The sequence below is a fragment of the Pipistrellus kuhlii genome, unplaced genomic scaffold (assembly GCF_014108245.1).
Source record: "Pipistrellus kuhlii isolate mPipKuh1 unplaced genomic scaffold, mPipKuh1.p scaffold_m20_p_6, whole genome shotgun sequence".
NCBI classification, from domain to species: Eukaryota; Metazoa; Chordata; class Mammalia; order Chiroptera; family Vespertilionidae; genus Pipistrellus; species Pipistrellus kuhlii.
Window position 1 is genome coordinate 20,693,858 of NW_023425562.1, and position 23,969 is coordinate 20,717,826.

At 47.7% G+C, this 23,969-nt stretch overlaps 1 protein-coding gene and 1 long non-coding RNA gene across 2 annotated transcripts in view; one reads left to right on the forward strand and one right to left on the reverse strand.

Annotated features, from left to right (window-relative positions):
* Positions 1-5,722: 5,722 nt before the first annotated feature.
* On the reverse strand, positions 5,723-10,063 carry LOC123651524. Its single transcript, XR_006740305.1, has 2 exons — positions 9,927-10,063; positions 5,723-6,727 (listed from the first exon to the last, which is right to left on the reverse strand). It is a non-coding gene; the product is annotated as an uncharacterized LOC123651524 (long non-coding RNA).
* Positions 6,763-23,969, forward strand: part of KLHL14 (kelch like family member 14) — an 87,467-nt gene continuing 70,260 nt past the window's right edge. The window contains exons 1-2 of the mRNA XM_036419316.2: positions 6,763-7,427; positions 9,476-10,450. Of these exons, the coding sequence (XP_036275209.1) occupies positions 9,519-10,450 (932 nt within the window). The 5' untranslated portion in view covers positions 6,763-7,427; positions 9,476-9,518. The remainder of the gene's footprint in view (positions 7,428-9,475; positions 10,451-23,969) is intronic.

Below are 23,969 nucleotides of genomic sequence, written 5' to 3' on the forward strand. Positions count from 1 at the left end.
TGGTAGTACATGCCCTTGACTGGAATTGAACCTGGGACTCTTCAATCTACACACCAGTGCTCTTTCCACTGAGCCAAACTGGCTAGGGTGAAAAGTGATTTCTTTATTCCTGCCTTCCTCCAATATTTATTGAGAACTCTCCAGCTACATATGTTTATTTAATTTTTATTTAACAAATATTTACATGGCACTCACTATGCATCTGATATTGTCCTAAGCACTTTTACAAATATTTACAAAAATGCAAGCATCATAAAACCCTGGGAAGTGGGTTCTAAAATTATCTCCATTCTCAGATGAGGAACCTGGGAGAGAGAAAGGGGGCGCTTGCCCAGGGTCACAGAACTCAGATTCAAGCACAGGTAGTTCTGCTTCCAGAACCCGTGCTTTGAACCAGGACGCTGTGCTACCCTCATTTAGTAGTTTAACTAATATTTCCATAAAAGTAACTGCTCTCCAAGGGTTCACAGCACTTTGCTGAATGATGGATGTCATGGGCGAAGGGTTTGAGGGAAGCGCTCACTAAGGTCCCATCAAGCTCTTATCTATGTATTGTGAACAATAAATTGTTTGTTTCCCAATATAATAAAGATTTGTTCCGTTTTAGACAGTAGACCAGCATCATCAAGGGACTGATGCCCAATACAGTCTCTTCTTGTTAAATACGTTGTTCTTTCTGTTATCTTAATACATTTGAAAATTCACCTTTAATCATCCACCTACATATTATTTATCTAATAACGACTGTGGGAAAGGCACAGACCTATGTGCCATGAGAGGCTCTCCCCCACACAAGGCTCTTTCTCCCCAGAAGCCTATAATCTAGTTGAAATCACAAAATGTATGTCCCTAAATAAGCAATTAATGATATAAAGCAGTAAGTAATAAGTGTCAAAAGTATTACAGATAGTAAGTGCTATAGAGAAGTCAGGGGCCTGCATCTTCCTGCTCAAGTAGTTTATGACATACACTCTTATTACAACAACGATCACATTGTAGTGATTCGCTCGCTGGGTTCATCTGCCTGTCTCTCCTCTGAGAACATTAGCCCCTTAGGGGCAAGGATGCAGTGTTATTCATAATTGTATCTACAAAGTTTAGCAGTTTGTCTCATATAATAAACTAGTGGCCTGGTGCACAAAATTCATGCACATTAAAAGGAAATTAATCAGCTGAGACTGGTTTGGCTCAGTGGCTAGAGCGTCGGCCTGCGGACTGAAGGGTCCGAGTTCGATTCTGGTCAAGGGCATCTGCCTTGGTTGCGGGCATGTCCCCAGTGAGGGTGGTGCAGGAGGCAGCTGATCGATGATTCTCTCTCACCGATGTTTCTGACTCTCTATCCCTCTCTCTTCCTCTCTGTAAAATATCAATAAAATATATTTTTTTTAAAAAGGGGAATTAATCAGAGAAAATATTTTAATATTGCTATTTGCCCTTTTTCTATAATACAAGTGTCAGAGATGGAAAAAAAAATTAGTAAAATGTATATGAAAACCTTCCTCCTGTCAGATCGCGTGACCCAGAGTCAAGTCCTTGCCCACCTACATGCACATTGAAATCATGTGAAACCCAGACTTGGCCAGTCCACTCCCATTAAGCAAGATCCAGCCCCAGCCAGCCCCACCTCTGTCAAGTCCCACCAGGCAGGGGGCGCAGCCTCGTGTCCTCCAGCCCAGGGTGAGGGGCATGGCCTGAGGCCCCCTGGCCCAGCACTGGGGCAGGGGGCACATCTTGAGTTTCCCTGTCAAACCCTGACTGGCAGGGGACGAGGCCTGAGGTCCCCCAAGCCTGGCACTGTGGCCGGGTGCATGGCCTGAGGTCCCTTCGCCAAGGCCAGGGTGGGGATCCGCCTTGAGGTGTCCTGTTAAGCCCTGCTGGGCTGGGGGTGGAGGGGATGCAGCCTCAGGTGCTCTGCCCTGGCACAGCCCAGCTCCATGTACCCTCAGGTCCCTGCTGATTGCTCGTTATGAGAACCCTGCCTTGCTGGGGGCACAGCCATCTTGTGACGGCTTGATGGTTAATTTGCATATCACCTCTTTATTATATTGTAAGATAATGAATGAATGAAGTTTACCGGCTTCAGACAGTTCTTTTGTGACCAGGGTAGCAGAATATTAGTAGTTCTTGTCTGGAGTCAGGCTATATTGGTTTAAATCTCAGTTCTGCCTTTAAAAAACTGTGTGGCCCTGAACATTTTAGTAGACTTCTCTGCACTTCATTTTGCTCATTGGTGAAATTACACTTGTGCCAATCTTTATCAGCTTATTTTACTATGGAACAACTCACCCTCAAAACAAATGGCTTGAAACAGTAGGCATCTATTTAGCTCCGAGTTCTGTGGGTCAGTAATTCAAACTATGTTGGTTCTCCTGTCGGGGCCGGGCTCATTCAGACAACTGAGTACAGCTATGAGGTTAGCTGGGGAAGGGCTAACCTGGGCTTCCTCACACAGCAGCTGGCAGGGTCCAACGAGGGATAGTTGAATTGTCACGGCCTCTTGAGGCTCAGACTTGGAGTGGACACAAAGCCACTATTGGCACCTTCTATTGGTCCAAGCAAGTCACGGACCAGCTCACACTGGTAGGTTTGGGAAACAAGACTGTACTTTTGATGAGGAACATCAGCAAAACCATGTTACACTGGGGTGTTATCCCAAGAGGGATCGTTGACCATAATCTCACATAGGATTAGCAAGAGCACTAAGAAAATAAAACATCTAGCCCTAGCCGGTTTGGCTCAGAGGATAGAGCATCGGCCTGCAGACAGAAAGGTGCCAGGTTTGATTCTGGTCAAGGGCACATGAGCCCCGAGTTGTGGGCTCGATCCCCAGTGTAGGGTCTGCAGGAGGCAGACAATGTTTCTCTCTTATTATTGATGTCTCTATTTCTTTCTTCCTCTCTGAAATCAACAATATATTAAACACACACACACACACACACACACACACAAATAAATAAAATAAAACATCTAAAGGCTTTAGACCAGTGTCCACCACACAAGTAATGAGCTCAGAAAGGATTAACTAGTAATGTTCTGCTCGAGGCCGCCAGGGAAACTTTCTCAATGGAAATGGAAAGAAATCTTGAGAGACTGGTGGGGTTTTTATCTGTAGAGAAGCTAGGCCTCTCGAAAGGACACAACGGAAGCACAGACACTTGGGTGTGAACGTGGGTGCGGTTAGAAAACAGCTAACAACAGACTCCCCAGAAGAGCCAGAACCAGATCCCGCGAACCCAGACGTTTGCCACGAAACTTGGGCAACAGTAAACCACTGGCTTTTAACAAAAGGCTAGTTGATAGTTCCACTTCTTCTCTGTTATTGTTAGCTCAGATGTTTGTTCTTCAGTAAGCTCCTTGATGCTGACAGCTTTGTGATTGCTCTGGCCATGCCCCCCGAGATTTAAAATAAAACACTAGAAACTAGGAGTTTTGTCTGGGTTGGCCCACTCCCTGGATGTGAAGATGCTAGGAGGTCCTTCTTTACTTAAGTTTATTCCATCAGTAAAATGGGATCATGTTTCTCTTTATTCACCCATTTTATTTTATTTTTAAATATATTTTTATTGATTTCAGAGAGGAAGAGAGAGATAGAAACATCAATGATGAGAGGAAATCATTGATTGGCTGCCTCCTGCAGGCCCTACACTGAGGATGGAGCCCGCAACCTGGGTATGTGCCCTTGGCCGGAATTGAATCTGGGACCTTTCAGTTCGCAGGCCAATGCTCTATCTACTGAGCCAAACCAGTTAGGGCACATTCACCCTTTTTACATTGTTAACTATCCTAATGATTGGGCCACAAAGAGTAGGATTTACACAAGAAAAGAAACCCAGAGGAGGCCAGGCCCCTTCGTTTATGCTCCTGGGTCTTAAGCAGGCCAGTGCGGGATGGGGAAAATAAATTTTAAGGTGGCTGTCCTTACATGGTAGGCAACAAACACTGTAGAGCTTCCCTGAAGACCATCTCCAGTCCATCCAGACCAGTGGGATGGTCCTGAGCTCCTGAGCCACTGACCCGCCTGGTCCCTGCCCCCCGAAGGCGGAGCATACTGATCAGCCAGTGGCAGCCCTAGGTGTCTGCTCAGTGACCACTGTTTCAGCACCTTCCCACCGTCCACAGTTCAGATGCAGATTCACCAATGTGTCATTCTGATCGCCCCGCCCACAGAGGAAGGCTGCAGATTTAGATGACTACATGGGTGTATTTAATTTTTTGTGAGATAATTCTGGCTTCTCTCTGACAATGTGAGAGCCATCCTGCGGCAGGCCCTGGCCTACTTCACGTCCCTTCTGCCATTTTAAAAACAATCGCAGCCCAGAGGCGAGCTGCTGGCAGTGCTCAGCAGGACAGATCAAACGAGCGGATGCAATTTCTGTAGACGTGAAACAGCCAAGTAGGATAAAATTCAGACACTTACAATCGCTTAGGCGCTAGCATCTGATTCCTGCAAACGGGATTTATTATTGTAAACAGCGCCATGTCGTTTGTAAGTTCTGTAATAATTTCAGTCAAAACCAGTGCAAGATGTTGGACCTGTGTGAGATTTACGTGATATATATGCTAGCTTATGCACCGTTTATGTAGAGATTTTTTTTTTCAACTATCAATTTTTCTTTCATTGTTTTCAACATGGCCATAACTGTAATTTTTTTTTCCTCTGGAATTTTAAATATCCTCAAAAATGCAACTTTAAACCTCAGAAAAAAACAGTCCAGACACTTCATTCCTGCAGCTGTTTTGGAATTGCAAGGCCCTAGGCCCCTTTTCATCCCCATGAGGTTGTTAAATAAGCATTCAAGGGATAGGTACTGGTAGTCACATTTTTTGAAATGGGACTTTTTTATATTATTTGGAAACAACAAAGATCCTAATAGTCATAATCAGTGTTCGATATATCCTATTAGAAAAAAAAATTCAAAACTGGGACATTTTGAAGTCTACAAAACATACCTAAATTCCTTTACTATGAAAAGATGGTGATAATTTAAGAGATCAAAACTCTCATCCCCCTTTGGATTTAGTTCCAAATACTTCATTGGAAGCTCATACAAGATCAGCCTCAAAGCATACAATACAGACTGTGCTTTGCGTGTGTGAGAATGTGGTGACCTTCCTTCCACATACTTGGTAGCTTCAATTGCTGATGAACTGGAACCCCCAAACGGTGCTATATTATAGTTACACAATCTTCCTATTTAAGACCTGCATAAGGGCTTCAAAAAAGAAAAATCAAAACAAAGAGTGGGGCCTGTAGACTTGGTCTATACAAACAAACAAACAAACAAAAAATCCCTTTTTTTTTTAATTTCACCATATATTGGGGCCTTTCTACTGTCGATATGAATATGAGGATGTAGCATCTCAGCAAGATCTGAACCAAGAAGTCTGACTCTCAGATAATCTAGGACTTCATAGAAAAAGGCCTTTGTGAGGGGGAAATGCTTCAGAAGGATCGTTTCCATAAGAGGAAATATCCCATACGCATGTCGAGGCCTACCATTCTCAATGGGGAATTCCCTGGTTCTGAACCAAAGAATCTCAGTTCTCCCCGCCCTTCAGCAGGTGACTTTCCATCGCTCAAAACCACAGGGGAGGTGAAAAGCTGGCCTTTCGGGGTGCCCTGATGAGTACTTCAATCAGTTTACTAATCAGAGCACGTATGACTTAGAACGAGCTATGCTCATATATTTCATAGCAAACAGAACTCCACATTACTCCTGTCTAGCTTTCTTCCACGTTTATTTTGTTCAAGGGCGTACCTTCCTGTTTCTGCTTTTTTTCTTTCTTTCTTTCTTTCTTGGACACCTCCAACCCCCATTGACAGCCAAAATGCAGGGCCATAAACATAATGGCGCAGTACATCAGGGGGTAAGTCTAGGGAGCAGGGAGCCTGTCCTCCACCCACTGCACAGGAGCCTCTGGCCCAGCTGGGCCTGGGCCTCCCGCTGGGGTCGCTCTGCATGCTAAGCAGGGTCAGGAATGTGAGCCCTCCGCGGTTGACCTTATTTATCAGATGAACCTCAGAGTTGAAAGGTTACCTTTGTGAAATTGCAGCTGAGTTTCCTAGGGCTTGGTTCCAGCCCTTGTAAATCAAAAGACTCCTAATGGGAAGACAAATCTGACACTAAGATAATCTTCCAATAATAATTAAAAAAAAAAATGTGCCTTCTGAACCCTTATCTGTGGAGCTGACAGCGAAGTTCAGAGAGGGTTGTTGAATCACACAAAATGATGGAGGGAATGTTTCCCCAGGAGCTCCCAGGGCTTGGATGGTGCAGAGAAACAAATGGGAGCCAGTGCTGCCTCCCATCCCCCACCCCCTCAGGCAAGGGCCAGTGTCTTCAGACTCACACCCCAAATATGGGAGACATTGTCAAGTGGCACCTTGGCACCCTCTGAGCCAGGCAGTTTCTGCATTTCATGGTGTGTGTGTGTGGTGGGTGTGTGTGTGTGTGGGGGGGGGGGGGGGCGGCGAGCAGCCTACCACTACAGTGAAATCTGGAGACAACAGCTTACATACGGATACACAAAAAAAAGTTTGCATATTGCACGGAGCGCTTGAAGATCATAAATCTATGCATGAGAAAGATGTGGTGGAAATTTTGGGGGGGATTAGAGTTTATTTTTGTCATCTCTGTGAGACAGCTACTCATTCATCCAGATCACAGCTAAGAAAAAAGCTGGTCACAGAAATTAGCAGTTTCAGCTCAGCAGCGAAGTCGCCAGCCTGTGAAGGCAGAGAGAAATTGACTAATTAGCAATGCGCACTAAAACTTGACGGTTCTTTATAGAGAGAGGGAGAGAGAGAGAAAGAGAGGGAGAGGGAGGGAGGGAGGGGGCCCGCTTTCCCCCCCTTCTTTCTTCCAAAGATGTTTGAAATCGCAGTCATTTACGCTCGACAATTTTTACAATAGCCTTGAGCCATAATTTTGCGAGTCTCTCCAGCATCCATCCCCCTGTATGGTCTCTCTCCACCGGCCAAGCACGACCGTTTCTCTCCCCAACCGTGGATTTCCTATTACTCTCGTTACGACTCACTGAGCCCCAGGCCCAAGGATAATGATGTGTTGTTTCTTGGTAGCATAATTTGTCACACGTACATTTTTTCTTCTTCTTCTCTTGCAGAAAGCTCTGCACCCTCTCTCTCTCTCTCCCCCTCTCCTTCTCTCTCCCTCTCTCCCTCTCTCCTTCTCTCCCTCTCTCTTTCTCTCTTTTCTCCCTCTCCTACATTTTCTTGCTGTTGCTAATTCATGGTGATCAAATGATGTACGACAAAATAAATTGTAAAGAGTGACGGCCTGGAGTTGGGAGGCAGAAGGGTTTCTCCCCTCCCAAGGAGAGAGCAAACCTTTAAAAAGGAAGGACAATTGATTTTTTTTGGGGGGGAAGCTTAAGTGAGCCTTGACTTTGCAGCTGGTGGAAAGCAGGTAAGTTCTGGCCTGTGTCTGTCTGTGCCTGGCTGTGTGTGTGGCTGTCTTTGGGGCTGTTGGCAGGGGAAGGGGTGGGGAGGGAGTTTGGGGGCGGGGGGCGGGTAGTTGTGTGGCCAGCGCTCATAAAGATGAAAAGTATTGCAAGAAATAAGCAGACGAGGGGTGGGGGGCAGGCGAGGGAGAAGCAGAAGGGGAGCAGCAAAAGATGGGGGGGAGAGAGGGGAGAGACGACGAAGCGGAGAGAGGAGAGAGGTCTGACCAGGTCCACTTACACAGGAGGTTCTGGGGGACTGGTCAGGGGAGCCAGCGCTGTGGGGGCGAGTGTGAGGGGGTACGGGGGGGGGGAGCGAGCTCCGGGGAGAGGGGGCTAGGGTCCCCCTGGAACGGGATGGCGAAGTGCCTGCCCAGGAGCCCAGTCCGGTTCCAGCGGGAAGCCGGCGATCCGGGACCGCGCCGGGCGGCGGGCGGGCGGGCGGGCGGCGCCGGAGCCGCAGTGGAAGGGGCCGGACCGCGGGTCCCGCGGAGCCGGGGCCGGGGCGGCGGAGGCGGAGGAGGCTGAGGTCCCCGCGGGCAGCGGGCGGGCGCGGGCGGAGGTGGGGACAGAGAGGGTCCCCTTCCTTCCTTCCGCTCAGCCCTGGAAGGTGCAATTACAGGTTAAGGACCCGGCGTATCGATCCGCCTAGCCACCCCCCCCCCCCCCCCCCCACCCCCCGCCCCCTGCCTGCCTCGGCCGGGCTGCGGGAGGCTCAGACTTTGCAGAAGTCGTCCCAGGGCCGGGGAAGTGGGGTCCCCCCCCCAGTGTGTGTGTGCGTTGGAGGGGGGCGCTGGGGGGGTGCACGGGGGGGGGGCTCGAAGGGGACCCGAGGCTGTGGCGCCGAGAGGGGTGGTAGGCAGAGACCCCCCTGAGAGGCACGGCGCCCCCCACCCCCCTTTGCCCAGCCCCCGCCCCTCCCCCACACCTGCCGGTTCCCTTGAACTTCGCTCAGTTGCTGGAGTTAAAGCCCTCGCGCCCGGGGTCCCGGAAGGGGGCCATTGCCCGCCCCCCCATGCCTCCCGGTTCTGGTTCTACACCCACCCCAGTCACCCCACTTCCTCCCTCTCTTCCCCCTCCCTCTCCTCCCCCTCCTCCCCCTCCTCCCCCTCCTCGGTGCTGCCCCGCGGGGAAGGGGGACACCCCGTAGGAACTTCCGAGCCTTGAGCTGCGGGGGGCGGAGGAGGGGCCGGGGTGGGGGGCCGGCGGGGGTCTCCTGCCAGGTGGGGGGGCTCCTCTGGGCGGTCGGGACAGCCGAGCGGCCCGGGGAAGCCCGGGGTGCGGGGCGGGAGGCTGCGGGCCGGGCCGGGGGCCGGGATTGAGGGCAGCCCCCGCTGTGCGCGTCCGCTGCACCGCCCCGTGCCCCGCCCCGCACTTTCCGGGAGGAGAACGGGCCGCCCCTGCTCCCCGCACCATGCGCCCCGGAGTTTCTCGGGGCGGCACGGATCGCCGGGAGGGCTCCCCGCTTTCGGAAGGCGAAGACTCCTCGCCCACCCGCACGCTGGTCGGAGTCCCTTCCCGCCTCCCCCTGCCCCTGCCCCCCTAAAAAAGGGGGGGGGGACCAACTGCGAGACACAGAGCGTCCGGCACACGCTGACCTGGAAGCTCCGTCGGCGGCCCCTGCGCCCTGGGGGCTCCCCCTCCCGGCCCCCCACCCCCGGCTTTCCCGCGCCCGGCCCGGCATGGACCCCGGCCCCCGAGGCGCCCGGCCGGGGCGGGTGTAGGCCAGTGAGCGGCCTCGCGCGGGGGCAGCGGACCAGGGAGGGGCAGGAGCCGACGGGCGCCCGGACCCCGCGCCTTGGGGACCTTGGGGCGGCGCTCACGGGTCCCCCCCGGGAGTTGGGGGTCCGAGGCGCGCGGGGCAGGAACCGGGCGGAGCCCTGATCGCTGTTTTTTCGCCCTCCCCTCTCCTCCCCTCCCCTCCGCACCCATCCCCACCCCACCCCGCCACACCCCACCCCACCCCTCCGCTCCCCGCGCCTCTCCCTCCCCCGCCCCCGCCCCTGACTGCCAGGCTGGAGGAGGGTTTAAAGCCAGGTGCGCCCAGCCCGCTCGCCATGTCCAGATCAGGGGACCGGACCTCCACTTTCGACCCCAGCCACAGCGACAACCTGCTGCACGGCCTCAACCTGCTGTGGAGGAAGCAGCTGTTCTGCGACGTGACCCTGACGGCGCAGGGCCAGCAGTTCCACTGCCACAAGGCCGTGCTGGCCTCCTGCTCGCAGTACTTCCGCTCGCTCTTCTCCAGCCCCCCGCCTCTCGGGGGAGGGGGCGTCGGCCAGGACGGCCCGGGGGCCCCTAAGGACCCGCCGCAGCCGCCGCAGCAGCCGCCGCCGCCGCCGCAGGAGGAGCCCGGGACGCCCGCGTCCTCGCCCGACGACAAGCTGCTGGCCGGCCCGCGGGCCATCAACAACCTGGTGCTGCAGGGCTGCTCGTCCGTCGGGCTGCGCCTGGTGCTCGAGTACCTCTACACGGCCAACGTGACCCTGTCCCTGGACACGGCGGAGGAGGTGCTGTCGGTGAGCAAGATCCTGCACATCCCGCAGGTCACCAGGCTCTGCGTGCAGTTCCTCAACGACCAGATCTCGGTGCAGAACTACAAGCAGGTGTGCCGCATCGCCGCGCTGCACGGCCTGGAGGAGACCAAGAAGCTGGCCAACAAGTACCTGGTGGAGGACGTGCTGCTGCTCAACTTCGAGGAGCTGCGCGCCCTGCTGGACGCGCTGCCGCCGCCCGTGGAGTCGGAGCTGGCGCTCTTCCAGATGGCCGTGCTGTGGCTGGAGCACGACCGCGAGGCCCGCATGCCGCACGCGCCCGACCTCATGAAGCGCCTCCGCTTCGCGCTCATCCCCGCGCCCGAGCTGGTGGAGCGCGTGCAGCCGGTGGACTTCATGCGCAGCGACCCCGTCTGCCAGAAGCTGCTGCTGGACGCCATGAACTACCACCTGATGCCCTTCCGGCAGCACTGCCGGCAGAGCCTGGCCAGCAGGTAGGCGGCGGAGGGGAGAGTTGGGGAGGTGGGGGAGGAGAGGGAGGAAGAGGGTGAGAGGGATGCGCTGGCTGGGGGGCTCAGGCAGGCTGCAAACAGAGCAAACAAACAATCCAGAAGGCGGCGGGGAAAGTTGACTTCAGGGTGCCTAGAAGGTCCACAGGGGCGGGCCTGGAACAGCCTCCCCAGCCTCTGGGTGGCCAGGTCCTCCGCACACCCCCAGAGCGGGAAAACTGGGGCTCATGGACCCAAATGGGCAGGCAGGTGGGGCCAAGGCCAGGGCAGTGAGAGCGCAGCCTTGCAGCCCTCTCCATCCATCTCCATCCGGGAGGCACCTGGACCCAAATTGTCTTGGACCAGAAGTTCCCTCCGGGCTGCACCTCAGCGTCGCCCCGGCCCTGAGCCATGGGAAGCACCTGGCAGCTGGGGAGGGAAGCTAGCCTTCTTTCATCAGATGCTCAGGGGGGTTCCTGGTGTTGAGCGCCTTGGGGCTGCTCCCTGAGGAGGGGGGAGCCTCCAGGTGCTGTGTCTGTGAGGGTGGCTCCTGGAAACGCAGGCATGCCTGGCCCAGGCAAACTTTTCTGTCTTGTGGGGAGCCTTTCCCTGTCACTTTGAAAGGAGGGCAAAGCCAGAGATTTCGGGGTGTTGGTGGATCTTGCCCAGTGGCCCCTATCTCAAAGGGGGGTTAGTTGAGGATGGAGAGGTAGGCAGTCATCTGGCCCTGGCCGGTCTGTGTGCTGCCCAGGAGCCGCGGAGAGCCCGGGGAGCTGATGAGGCGGTTCTGCTCTCTGCAATCTGTCCCTGGCGTGTATTCCAATCGGATTTCGTGTCCAAGGGGAGAGAGAAAGGATGCCTTTGCACAGTGCTGCTGAGATGAAAACAAACAAAAACAGAAAAATACCCCGTAGGATCTGACAGTCATTTTTTACCGCCTCCTATTGTAAACCCTTTCTAATGAGCCCCAGACTAGAGACGCTGCCTCTTTTTTTCGAAAAGCGGCAGCAGTATCTGTTCTGTTTCCTGTGATGAAACATCAGGATCCCCGATGCCAGGCTACCCGAGTCTGATCCACCGAGGTGTTCCATGAGGGAACGCGGGGCGCAGGCGCCCATGAGGACACTTTCCCATTCAGAAGGATGTCCGGGGGCCGGGGTCCACTCCGAGCAGCCTGGGTGGGGCAACTCAGGGTTTGTTCTTCCCGGCTGGTGTTTCTGCCAGACACAGGTGACTGAAGTTTTAAGAAATGGAAGGTGTTCTCCGCAGATGCTGAGGCAGCCCCGGTGCTCGGGGAGGCCCACGGGAGGGATGGGAAACCTTGACGTTAGGAGCCTTGTAAGTCGATTTTTCTAGTATTTGTGAGAGATGAGTTAATAATCTGGGGTGGCAAGAGATGACAGGAAGACAATAACACAGGCAAGACTCCAAAGCCCTGTGCTTAAGCAGTGAACACGGCACCCACGTGAGACTAAGTCGATGCAATGGACATTTATTTTGTAGGGTTTTTTCCACGTGTTTAACGATCCAAATGGTAAGCTTAGTGTGATGGGCAAGTGTCATCGCACCGTGGGCACTGCTGATTAACATTATGTTATTTACGCTTTATAACTTCCTGCAGCATACTTAATTTAGCTTACATCATACAGATTCAAGGTTCACACGGCACAGCGGTAGTCCTGAATATACATGTGCCCATATTTAAAATAAAATAAAAAATGTACTCTCTAGTATACATTCAGAAAGCCAGAAGGATAATCAACTTAAGAGTTAGCTTGTCCGAAGAGGAATTTTTGGAAATGAGCTTTATACATTTGACCCAATAAATAATCTGTGAGGCCCTCCATGCACTTGTACCGAATAAGTATGTCCCAGGAGTCCGTGTTACAAGGGTTGACTTTCAAAATGCAAAATCCATCTCCCACTTTAGTCTGGCTGCAGCGCGCCAGCCAGGCCTGCCGGCTCTGTCCTGGTGGATGGCTGAGATACCGGGCTGCCGGCTCCATGGTGACAGGTCCCGGCTCCGCTGGGCCATGTCATTTGAAGGATATGTAGTGGTGTCTGACCACAGAATGCTTACAAGTGACATGGATGCTGCAAGCATCTAATACTTGTGCAGAGTGAGAAACTGTGTTTTCCTTTAAAAGAGAAAGATGCAGAAAATAGTTCATGGGAATCTATTGTTGATCTGCAAGAAATGTAATTGAGAGTCTGTTACATTATTGCTAACTATAACATTTTAATTTTAGGGACTAATGGCATTGTTCTCATTTTAATTCACTAAAAAAAAAGAAAGCAAGAATAAGCATCAGGTTACTAACTTTAATGTAGAAAATGCTCTGAGTTGCAGCCAATAGCATTATATCAGCCCATTTATTATAGTATCAACATAATATAAAAATGTTCTTTCAGCCTTGTGTGTGGGTTAACAGGGAAATAAATGCGTTAAACCATTGTTTTTGCAATTGCATCACTTTTATGGAAGAGGACTGAATGGAAGGGCATTCATTGTATTTATTAGTTTTTGTCCACCTGTAGTTCTTAGAGTCTAAATAGTTCCTTAAATTCAGAGCAGGTGGAAAATGGAAATTGACCAGTCTGTTGAAATAAGAACAAAATAGAATAACTTTAAAGAGAACTTACTTGTTAAGAATGTGTTATCTATAGAAAATAGGTCTATTAAAATAACAAATTTTAAACATGTTTGTAAATATTAAGTAATTTTGCATTTTTATTATGTCTAGAAAAATAAAGCAACCCAAGCTTAAATTTTTAAATTAAAAATTAACTTTTAATTTTTGCTCTAGTTGATTTGTTTTTTGAGTATGTCATTTATGGTCAGATTCATATTTTAGCAAACTAAGCATTTAGGGCAATAAATTTAAAAAATAAGAGATTTACTTTCTTTTTTTTTTAATATATTTTTATTGATTTTATACAGAGAGGAAGGGAGAAAGATAGAGAGTTAGAAACATCGATGAGAGAGAGTCATCAATCAGCTGCCTCTTGCACACCTCCTACTGGGGATATGCCCGCAACCAAGGTACATGCCCTTGACCGGAATTGAACCCAGGACCCTTCAGTCCCCAAGCCGACACTCTAACCATTGAGCCAAACCTGTCCCGGCAAGATTTATTTTCTTATATTCAAATATATACATAAGTAATTTAAGACAAGAAGTGAGTAGACAAAAATTAAAATACTTTGAAGTCTTCTTTCTTCACTATTTTGTTTTGTTTTCTTGCAAGGAATATAAAACTTAAGAAATAAGTTCTTGAAAAGTTTTGGAAAAGTCATTATTGAAGATTTCTAAAGCATAAAAATTTAATTTCGTAAAGGGACATGACATGTAATGTTTAGAACCATTAAGAAGTAAACAACAGGAGACTTATAATCTAAGTCTGTCTTAAGCAACCCAAAATTTCTTTTTTATTTTTTACATTTTAATGCAGAATTTAGCCATTGTCCCAAATAAATCCAATTGGGCTGGATTAATTGCTTTCTCTTTTGCATTTTCATTGCTCCTCCCACAATGGAAGCGTTAAATAAATGCTGATTGAAAGTTGGAGGAATAAGGTAATAGAATTAAAAAGCCTCAGCATTGCTCTTCACCAATACCATTCTCAGTGGATGTCACTATTGTACGTGACGAAAGCCACTTGACTTCCTCCAGAAACACCTGTAGCGGAAATGCGTTCGTGGGAATGGTCACATTTTTTAAACACTTGACCACCAGCAGGTGTTGCAGTCCCGTGTAGAGTTCTGTGTTAGTGTATAGTTTTCAAGATATTATATTTTATAGAAGATAGAAGACTACCCTATAAAGATTTCACTTCCTACAAAACATAGTCTATTTAAAGATTTCACATCAATGAATATAAAGCTCTAAACACCAGACGGACCATTTGCTATGATGACCTGCAATTATGAAAAAGCTGTGGATTTCCTAACCCCCAGTTTTGGTTCCTGGCGTGGTGTTGAGGATGTGTTTCTCTAAATGTGAGACACTGTTTTCTGTTGGCTCTCTTCTGAGAACTGATCACAACCTTCGCCAAACAAGCTAAGCTTGTCACTAGGCTTTCCACAAATTGTGCCTCTGCTTTATGCCAATTTGATATCCCCAGATTAGGAGTTGTTAAGTAGTTAGATTTTTGTATCAGAATTTACTCAACCATTCAGCATACAATTTGTTTATTATCTGAAACAAGGCCATTGATTGCAAAATTATGCCCCTGGTTTGGGAGACAAATAGTTACATCCTCCAATCAAAAAGCAATTAGAGGAGATATTAATGCATGTCATTGGCTTAGAGTGCATCCCGACAAAAGGGCGCATGTCCACGTTCTAATTCCTGCTTATCTTTTTTCCCATATTCAGAAACATGATGAGGTTTACATATGATCTTAACTACTTTCTAAGTATCTCCATTCTCTTGGCATAAACATGCAGTAAAAAATATGTTTATTTATAACACTCCTTCCTACCACGTTAATTGATGTAATGCTCATCATAGCCCTAAGTGATGGGTGCCATCATTAGCCTCGTTTTATAGGTAGGAGACGGATGCACAGAGAAGGTAAGCGTTTTGCTGATGGTTGCACAGCTGGTGGCGGGCGGAGCCCGTCTGAGTCCAGGTAATGGGGCCTTGGCGTCCGTGTCTCATCCAGGGTGTCTGCTTCTGCCGTGATCCTCAATGCCAGGATACGATCTGGCGATTGTTCTCAGAGGTTTACATAGACTAGACTTCCTTTCCAAAAAGAAATTTGTGAGGGTTAAATATTAATGTATCTGCCTTTAAAACAAGTTGAGAGGTCTTGTTCTAGTCCTGGGCCTGCATTCCCCCCTCCACCTCCCCCTCCACCCCCCTTCCCCCCCCCCCCTCCACCTCCCCCCCCCCACCTCCCTTTCCCCCCACCCCCTGCCCTCCTGTAAAAGGCCAAATAGTACTTATTTTTGGCTTGAAGGTTGGGGGGTGAGGCAAGTTGAAACCACTCCCCTCTTCTTTTGTGGCACAAAAACAGCCATAGACAACCCATCAATGAATGGGCGTGGCTGTGGGACAATAGCACTTCACTTGTAGACATGAAATTTCATGTTTCACATGTCATGCAATATTATTCTCCTTTTGATTTTTAAAAACCATTAACGACGGTAAAGCCCATGCTGTCTGCAGGGGCTGCACACTAACGGGAGGGAGGCTGGAGTTTCTCTGAGTCACCGCTGGCCAGTCCCCGCTCTGAGCACCTGGGAGCCATCGCTGAACAAAATGGACCCAGAATTCTGTCCTTATTCCAGTGGGAAGGTTCCCAGAGGTCTTTCTCCCTCCACTTGGAGATAATTCAAGTCTAAATAAATCCACCGTGCTAAGTTAAAATTTCAACTTTCCGTAGTAAGGCTTAAGAATTTCAATAGTGATTCCAGGGAGGTAGATAGTAATTAGTTAATCCATTTTGAAATGATATTTTGGTGTGTATTGTGTAAGGTAAGAGTTCAATTTTATTCTTATGCATTGGATATTCATTTTTTCCATCATCCTATATTAAAGAGACTATGCTTTTCCCATTGTACATTCTTGGCACCCTTGTTGAAAAACAGTTTTTTATATATGGCTGAATTTATTTCTGGGCTTTCTATATTGTTCCATTAGATTATATGTCTGTTTTTGTGCCAATGCCATTCTCTCTTGATTACAATAACTTTGTAGTATAATTTGAAATCAGGAAATGTGATGCCTAAAAACAAAAACAAAAAACAAAAAACAACAGTGAATGAGGTTCTCATTTTTTTCCCCCCAAACATATCTAAGGATAGTGAACCGACCACCATAAATTGGGCACTATTCAGAAGAGAGTTACATGTTATTTCTAAGGTATTTTAATAACTTCCACTTGGAAATTCAGGGACATTTAACCCTCTGCTCTCTGAGATTGACATGCGCGTATTCAGCCAACGAATCTAGGCACAGAAGTGAGCATGTGAACAGTTATTTTTCCAAATGCCAACCTGTATGTCCCCCTGCGTGGCGGAGGGCACGTGTGTTCAGCACTCCTGACTCTGTGTGAAGGAGCTGTATCCAGTACCATGTGCCTGTGGCAGCTCCGGCCTCGTCCGAAGTGGGCGACCTCTGGAGGGGCACGTGTGTCGTAGGTTCGGCCTCTGCGTCTGTCTCCCCCATTAGAGACGGTTCTGAGTATTTGTAATCAAAGCCCTTCACTCACCATCTGACCTCCATCCAAAAGCAGAAGTTCCAGATGAAATGGCATTTGTCTTCAACACAATTGGGGTCCACATTTAGGGTCAAGCTGGGTTTGGTGGGAGAGAAGAGCCGACTCCTTCCCCCCGGGGCCACCGCGCTTGGCCAGCAGTTCCCAGTGAACGGGCTCAAGAAGGAGCTGCTGAGAGGTGTCCCTGTGATGGAGACTTACTGACAAATGGGGGCGGGAGGTAACATATTGTACGCAAATCTATAAAAATGAGAACTTTTCATTAACCACGAGAACATGGCTGTGGAAGCAAAACAAACTAAAACAAGGCCTATGTTGCTTGGGTTTGGACCCAGAGGCCCCCGCCCCAGACGTCTGTGCATTGAGGTACCAGTGACCTCAGCCTCGTTTCCATGGGGACCAGGGAAAGCTATGCAGGTGAGGGATCCGTACAGGTGAGGAGTACAACGGGTAGCAGCCAGAAGGACTGAAGCACCTGTGTATTTTAATAACATGAAGCAAGATCACCCTAATTGGAAATGTATGCTGCTCATGTTTTGTTTCCAAGAAAACCAGTTGAACAATTGTTGTGCCATAAATGTTTATGCCTCCTGTTGTTCATGTAGAATTTCAGAAAATACATGTATTGCAATGTCCTTTCCATTCACTTCCCAGATGGCTCATGATGCATGAATTAGTACTGTTGAGTGCTTTAAAGCAAGCAAACAAGCAAAAACAACAAACACGTTCCGAAATGGGCAGGAGACTGAGTTAACCAGGGAAAGGACGCTCCGTTGTAACAGATGATACAGTGAATATGTCCGTTTTACTGTAAACAGTAGAAGGGCTTCCATATTCACCGTTGATATTAATGACAATAGGTTTAGGACTATTTACAACATTAAAAGCAGAAAGATAATCTTATAATAGTAAAAACAATGAAAATAGCAACTATTTATGATGTGAAGAAAGAAAGTAAATCACAGAGAAGAGAAAGAAGAAAAAGAGGTGTAAGGAAAATGCAAGAAAATAGGGAAAAACAAATTATGAAGAGATGTGTCGATGTAGATTCATCGATTGTAGCAGAAGTCCCACTCCCGTGGGGGGTTGAGGCTATGCATGGGTGGGAGCAGGGGTAGATGGGAAATCTCTGTGCCATCCTCTCAGTTTTGCTGTGAACCTAAAACTGCTCTAAAAAAAATAAAAGCCTTTAAAAAATAAATTAACATCATTATAAAAGGAGAGAGAAAGAGATAAGCCATCTGAAAAAGAAAGAAAAAAAATAAAACTTGCAGCAGAGAAGGATGGGCAAGGAAATTCTAGAATGTGGAGAGCAGCTGTTCAATATTTGTTGGACAAATAATTACCAATTCAGAAGCATTTAAATCACTGCATACCCAACTTATGTAACTTAAAGAGTTAAGTATGGAGTTCCATTAAAAAGCGAAAACGTCAGTCCTCCAAAAAAAAAAAAAAAAAAAAAAAAGTATTTCCCAAAGAAAAAAGGTCAATTGTGGTAACTTGACTCCCATAATCTGACTCAGTACAATTATTACATATTTGTAATTGAGGTTCATCAAGATGTGTAATAAGCAGCTCTTTGCTGCTGTGCTAAATGCAGGATTCTCAGAAGTGTCAGGGTTCAACAGAGGAGATGTGAAATATTACTGTGTTCTTTGTGACAATCTGAGTTCCCAGTGGAACTGGGACGGACAGCAGACGGATAAGCAAGGGGCCCTTCGCCGCCGCGAGCAGCTTTTCTGGGCCCGCGCCCATGACCCCGCCACACCCACGGATGCATTGCATTGACCACCCACAGGAAGTTCCGCTATGGAACAGCTCCCAGATTTGTACTGAGCATGTTGTGCTCCACACTCTGTGCTAGGGTGAGAGATCCATGGCTGAATAAGACAGACACGTTCCTGACTTCGTGTCGTTTACAGTATAAGGAGAAAGAGGAAATGATTACACAGGCGCCTTGTGCTGGGAGACCGGGTATCGGGGCTGCAGCCTTGACCCAATGGCCCAAGAAGACATTGTCCACAGAAGAGGGTAAGATGAGCCTTGGAAGTTTCCCTCTCCAGGTGAGGGGGAGCCGGGGGAAGACAGACAGCGTCCCACCTGCGTGAGCATCTGGCAGAAGAGTCCGGTGCCTTCCAGGAGCCGAGAGAAGGTGCCTGTGGCTAGAGATTGCGCAGGAAGTGTCCAGGTGGCAGAGCAAGCTGTGGGCTCTGCTCAGGATTAGCCAAGCCAGGGGCGACTTCCATAGTGGGACCCCAGCGCGTTTCCCACCGGAACCAAGAAAGCAGGCAGCACGGTCGTGGGAACGCTGCTGCCTTCGAAACCATGACCCTGCAGGTGTGTCTCCCTCCCTCCGCTGTAGCTGAGTCCCACACCAGCAAATGGGTTAATAATTACAGTGACACACACCGGCGTCTTGGTAACAATCAGCTGAGATGAGGAAGAAAGCTATGTAAACAGAAAATGCTCTTTGAAATTCAGTGATTATCGGTCCTAGGAGATCCATGAAGCAGAATGTACCTGGATGCATGTTTGGCAATCAGGAAAACCCTTGGACATGTCTGTGGTCCCACGGACGGCACAGAATTAATTCGTCAGGGACCTTTAACACAAGGAGAATGAGGTCCGAGGGGCCCCGAAGGCGAACACAAGGGCATCGGAGGGAAGTGGGGAGATCAGCATTTCTGATGGCTCTCCGCAGTGCATCCCATTTCACCCCTGAGAGGGGAAATGGGGCCTTTTTTAGCTACAGAAGTCTTTCTTTCCCTCTTCCTTTTCACCTCATGAACTCAAGCTCAGAGGCCCCCCTTTCTGCCGCCCTCCCACCCCCCTGGGCCTGGCTCTTGGCTCCCAGGGCGCTGCCTGCCTGCCTGCCAGGCCTGGTCCATTGCACCTGCGCAGGGACCGGAGCTTCCAGCTCAGCTGGGCCACCGTATGGAGCCTGGCTCACTGGAGGCCGCAGGGAAGTGAACTGGAGAATTACAGGCGGTTTCACTTCCCCGCCTTATGTGCCTTCAGGTGCCTCTGAGACAGGCGAGGCCAGTGAGATGGAGAGGAGGAGGAAGGGAGAAAGCACCAACGTTAGAGAATGAAAGAAGGAAGAGTCCTTTATGGAGAGGCATTGTTGGAACATGTGGGTAGATGTGTGTGTGTGTGTGTGTGTGTGTCGGAATATGTGAGTAGATGTGTGTGTGTGTGTCTGTTGGAACGTGGGTAGATGTGTGTGTGTGCAGTCAGCATGCACAGAATTAGGTTCCAGCTTTAAATATTCTGTCCAGTGACTTCTGAGGTGTGTGTTTTTTTGGTTTTTTGTTTTTGTTTTGTTGTGTTTTTTTTTTTATCAGATAAAGGTTTATTTTGAACATGAAGATGGGGGTGGGACAGTCAATTTTCTGTTCTGGCACTGAGTGAGGAATCCTTGGGTTTGGGAGAGCCATTTTTTGCCCAAAGAGAACGTAGTCACATTTATAAATCCTGCTTAGATGTCCCCGCCAGAATATCACGGGCAAAGGAAAGGGGTGAGGAGAGGGGTGTGCAATCTGTGAGGCAGAGTGGGAGACGTGGAAGGGAAAATGTAACGCTTTGAAGATGCACAGTAGGCCCGCAGCACTTTCTGTCTCATCTGCATTAACAAGGGCTCACTGAGACTGTGAGGGATCCCAGCCAACATTGGTGTATCCTAGAGGCAGAAGTGTGTGCCTCAGAGCACAGACCAATTTGGTGGATTGGTTACTATGACAACTGTACCACTACTGTCAGTGGCAATTCCTGTAGTCTCCCTGTTTTCACAAGTGTTCACTCCAAAATGATGTTTGTAGATAGAAACTGCAAAGAAACGCTAGAAAATATAGATATAGATGAGGATAGACATAAATGTAGATATAGATGTAGAGATAGAGATAGAGATATGAATGAGAGATAATATGGCATAGCAGGAGGAACAAATAAGAAGATTAGGTTATAATGCAAATATCTTAAATAGGTCCATTGCATGGTAATTAAGACCTAAAAGTCAGACAGATGCAGGTCAAACCCCACCTTGACAACTTATGAACTGGCTTGGTAATTCTCTTATTTTCAGATTGCTTATCTATAAAATGTACATAATAATATCCACTTTGTTAGGGCACTTCGGACTGTTGGGAGAATATGTGTATAACAGAACATAGTGTCTGGCTGTGAATGCTTAATAGCTTTTATTTTTATAGGCGTAGTTCTATTTATATCTAATTGCCTTCCTATTTGCCTGTTAAGACTTCCAATTCCATAGCATGCGTTCCTCCTAGAGCTGGATTCTCACAGCCTGAGTCCCCAGTGCTGCTCTGGATAGATAGTGTTTCTGCTGACTGCGTCCCTTCCACCCACCTTTGTCCCACAGCCTGGGCCACTGGCTTGATCCTCCATGTCAGAAACTGGAAAGGTTAGAAAGACTGTGCTGGATTCATATGAAACTTTTCATTGAGATGTAATTTATATATCATTCAATTCACCCAATTAAAGAGTAAAATCTGATGATTTTAATATATTCACAGTTATGCAGCCATCACCACAATTAATTTTAGACCATTTTACCACCCCCCAAAAGACCCGATACCTGTTAGCAATAAGCCTCCATTCTGTCCAACCCCACCCCCACAGCCTAGGCGAACACTAGCCTACTCTCTATCTCCATAGACGTATAGATTTGCTTATTCTGGACATTTTATATGAATGGAATCATACCACATGTGGTATTCTGATTGGCTTCTTTCATGTAGCATAATGTTTTCATAGTCCATCCATGTTGTAGCATGTAGTACTTCATTCCTTTTTATGGCTAAACAGTATTCCATTGTATGGATAGACCACATTTTATTTATTCATCGGTTGATGGACATTTGGGTTGTTCCCACTTTTTGCTATCTACACTAATAAAAGATAAATATGCAAATTGACTATACCTCCTCGATGCCCACCAGCCAATCAGGAATGAGTATGCAAATTAACACAACAAAGATGGTGGGTTGATTTGCATATGCAGGTGCAAGCTGCTGGGGGCAGAACGCTTGTGTCCTCATGTTCTACACTGCGCCACCCACCCAGGGGCTCTGGGCAGCATGGGAAGGCAAAAAGGTGGATCCAGCAGTCGGGGGAAAGAAAGCCCATTCTTGCATGAATCTTTGTGCATCGGGTTTCTAGTTATAAATAATACTGCCATGAGCATTCATGAGTTTTTGCATGGACATATGCTTTCATTTCTCTTGAGTATAGACCTAGGAGAGGAATTGCTGAGTCACGTAGTTCATGTTAACATTGTATACAGGTCTGACCTTTTGAGGAACTGACAGATTATTTTCCAAAGCAGCCACACCATTTGGAATTCTCACCAGCAGTATATAATGATTCTCATTTCTCCACATCCTTACCAACACTTGCTATCAGTCTTTTTTTTTTTTTTTTTTTTTTTTTTTTTACCATAGCCATTCTGATGGGAATGAGGTTACCACTCATTGTTATTGGTATGTCACTAATGGCAGATGTTATTGAGAGCATCTCTTCATGTGCTTATTGGCCACTTGTACTTTTCTTAAATGTCTAGTCAAATTCTTTGGTCATTTTTTTGTTGTGTTTTTTTCTTATTGAGTGGTGAGAGTCCTAAAGCATGTTTAGTAGGGCTTCTTGTGGTTCCTAGATCACAGCTGGCCCACCTTCTGTAGGAATTAGGGATTCTGTTTGACAAAAGTGAAAAGAAAATGCACCCAGATGGAAAGTGGAAAATTCTCAGATACTTCTAATTGACACATGTGTCTAGTATTTTAACATCTTGGTGTTTGCTGGTTGATTTTGGTGTCCTGTGACTGTGTGGGCCTTACGTTGACTTAGGCATGATATTTCTTAAGTGATAGTCTGGACTTGGTTTAGCAAATATTTTACTCAAAGAAAAAATAATCATTACTAAATTTATTTGCTTACATTTTCTCATAGGTATAAAAGGAATTTCTTATTTAAACTATATTTTTACAGCAATGTGTTTAGGGATATGAGTTAAAATTCTTTGACTGCCAAGACAGTGATAACTCATAAGATCCACTGCAGAAGAAGAACATGTTTTAAAAAGGCAAATCTATAAACCAGACACTCTCGGTTGAAAGAGAATGACAGTTCCTTATGAGATCAGCAGGAAACAGCCATCTTGGGATTGTCAGTGGAGGCTGAGATTCAACTGAGGGCTTCACTTCCTATATCATCCAGTCTTTCCTGACATGGGAAAGTTAATCATGATAATAACCAGTTCGGTTTCATCTTCCTTTGTTACAACCTCCCTGCAGTTCTCCTTAGCAACAACAACAACAACAACAACAAAATATGTGCTGCTCTTGCAAAGAAATTCCTTTTACCAATCTTAGTGGGACAGGTACTATTACTTCACTAACTGTTGGTTTGAGTGTGTGGATTTAGCAAACCTTTTTCCAAGCTTAATGTTTATGTTTCTGGATGGAACAATTACTATTTTGATTACGACCCTCTTTGAACAATCAAAGTCTGGATTTCTGTTAAAAGATTTACTTTTCTATTATATAACAAAAATGACTTCGGGCCGCCATCATAGATCCAAGTGAAAAAATGGTAGGAATTTGAACATGGATTTCTTTATGTGGATATTCAAGGGGTCAAAGTGTTATCAAAGGTATCTGGTAACTTTATGCCCAGGCGGCGTGGCTCAGTGGTTGAGCAGCAACCTATGAACCAGAAGGTCACAGTCTGATTCCCGGCCAGGGCACATGATCAGGTTGTGGGCTCCATCCCCAGTATGAGGTGTGCAGGAGGCAGCCAGTCAATGATTCTCTCTCATCATTGATGTTTCTCTCTTTCTCTCCCTCTCCCTTCATCTCTGAAATCAATAAATAAGGTATCTGATAATTTTATAGTTTTTAGTATGAACTACCAGTAGACGCCAAGAAAGCAGATAACCTCTCTAAATTGTGTGTGAGTGTGTGTGTGTAGAAGGCAAGCATCTTCCTCTTTTGGCAGAAGTCTCAGTGCCATAGGCAGTCACTTCAGAACCCCTGGAAGCCTAACAAACATCAGCTGTCACTCATTCTTATGTTCAAAATTTGGAAAGCGAAAAAGCAGACAAAGCAAAACTGAAATATTAACCACTGCTCAAATGCACTCAAATAAATCCAAGGCTTGCACTTTCTCCAGTTGGGGAGCAGCCGCCCTAACCAGCAGCTAGTGGTGCCGTTGAATCCATCCCACAGGGAATGCACAGAGGCACCCGGGCAGGAGGGATATGAGTTAAAATTATTTGACTGCCAAGA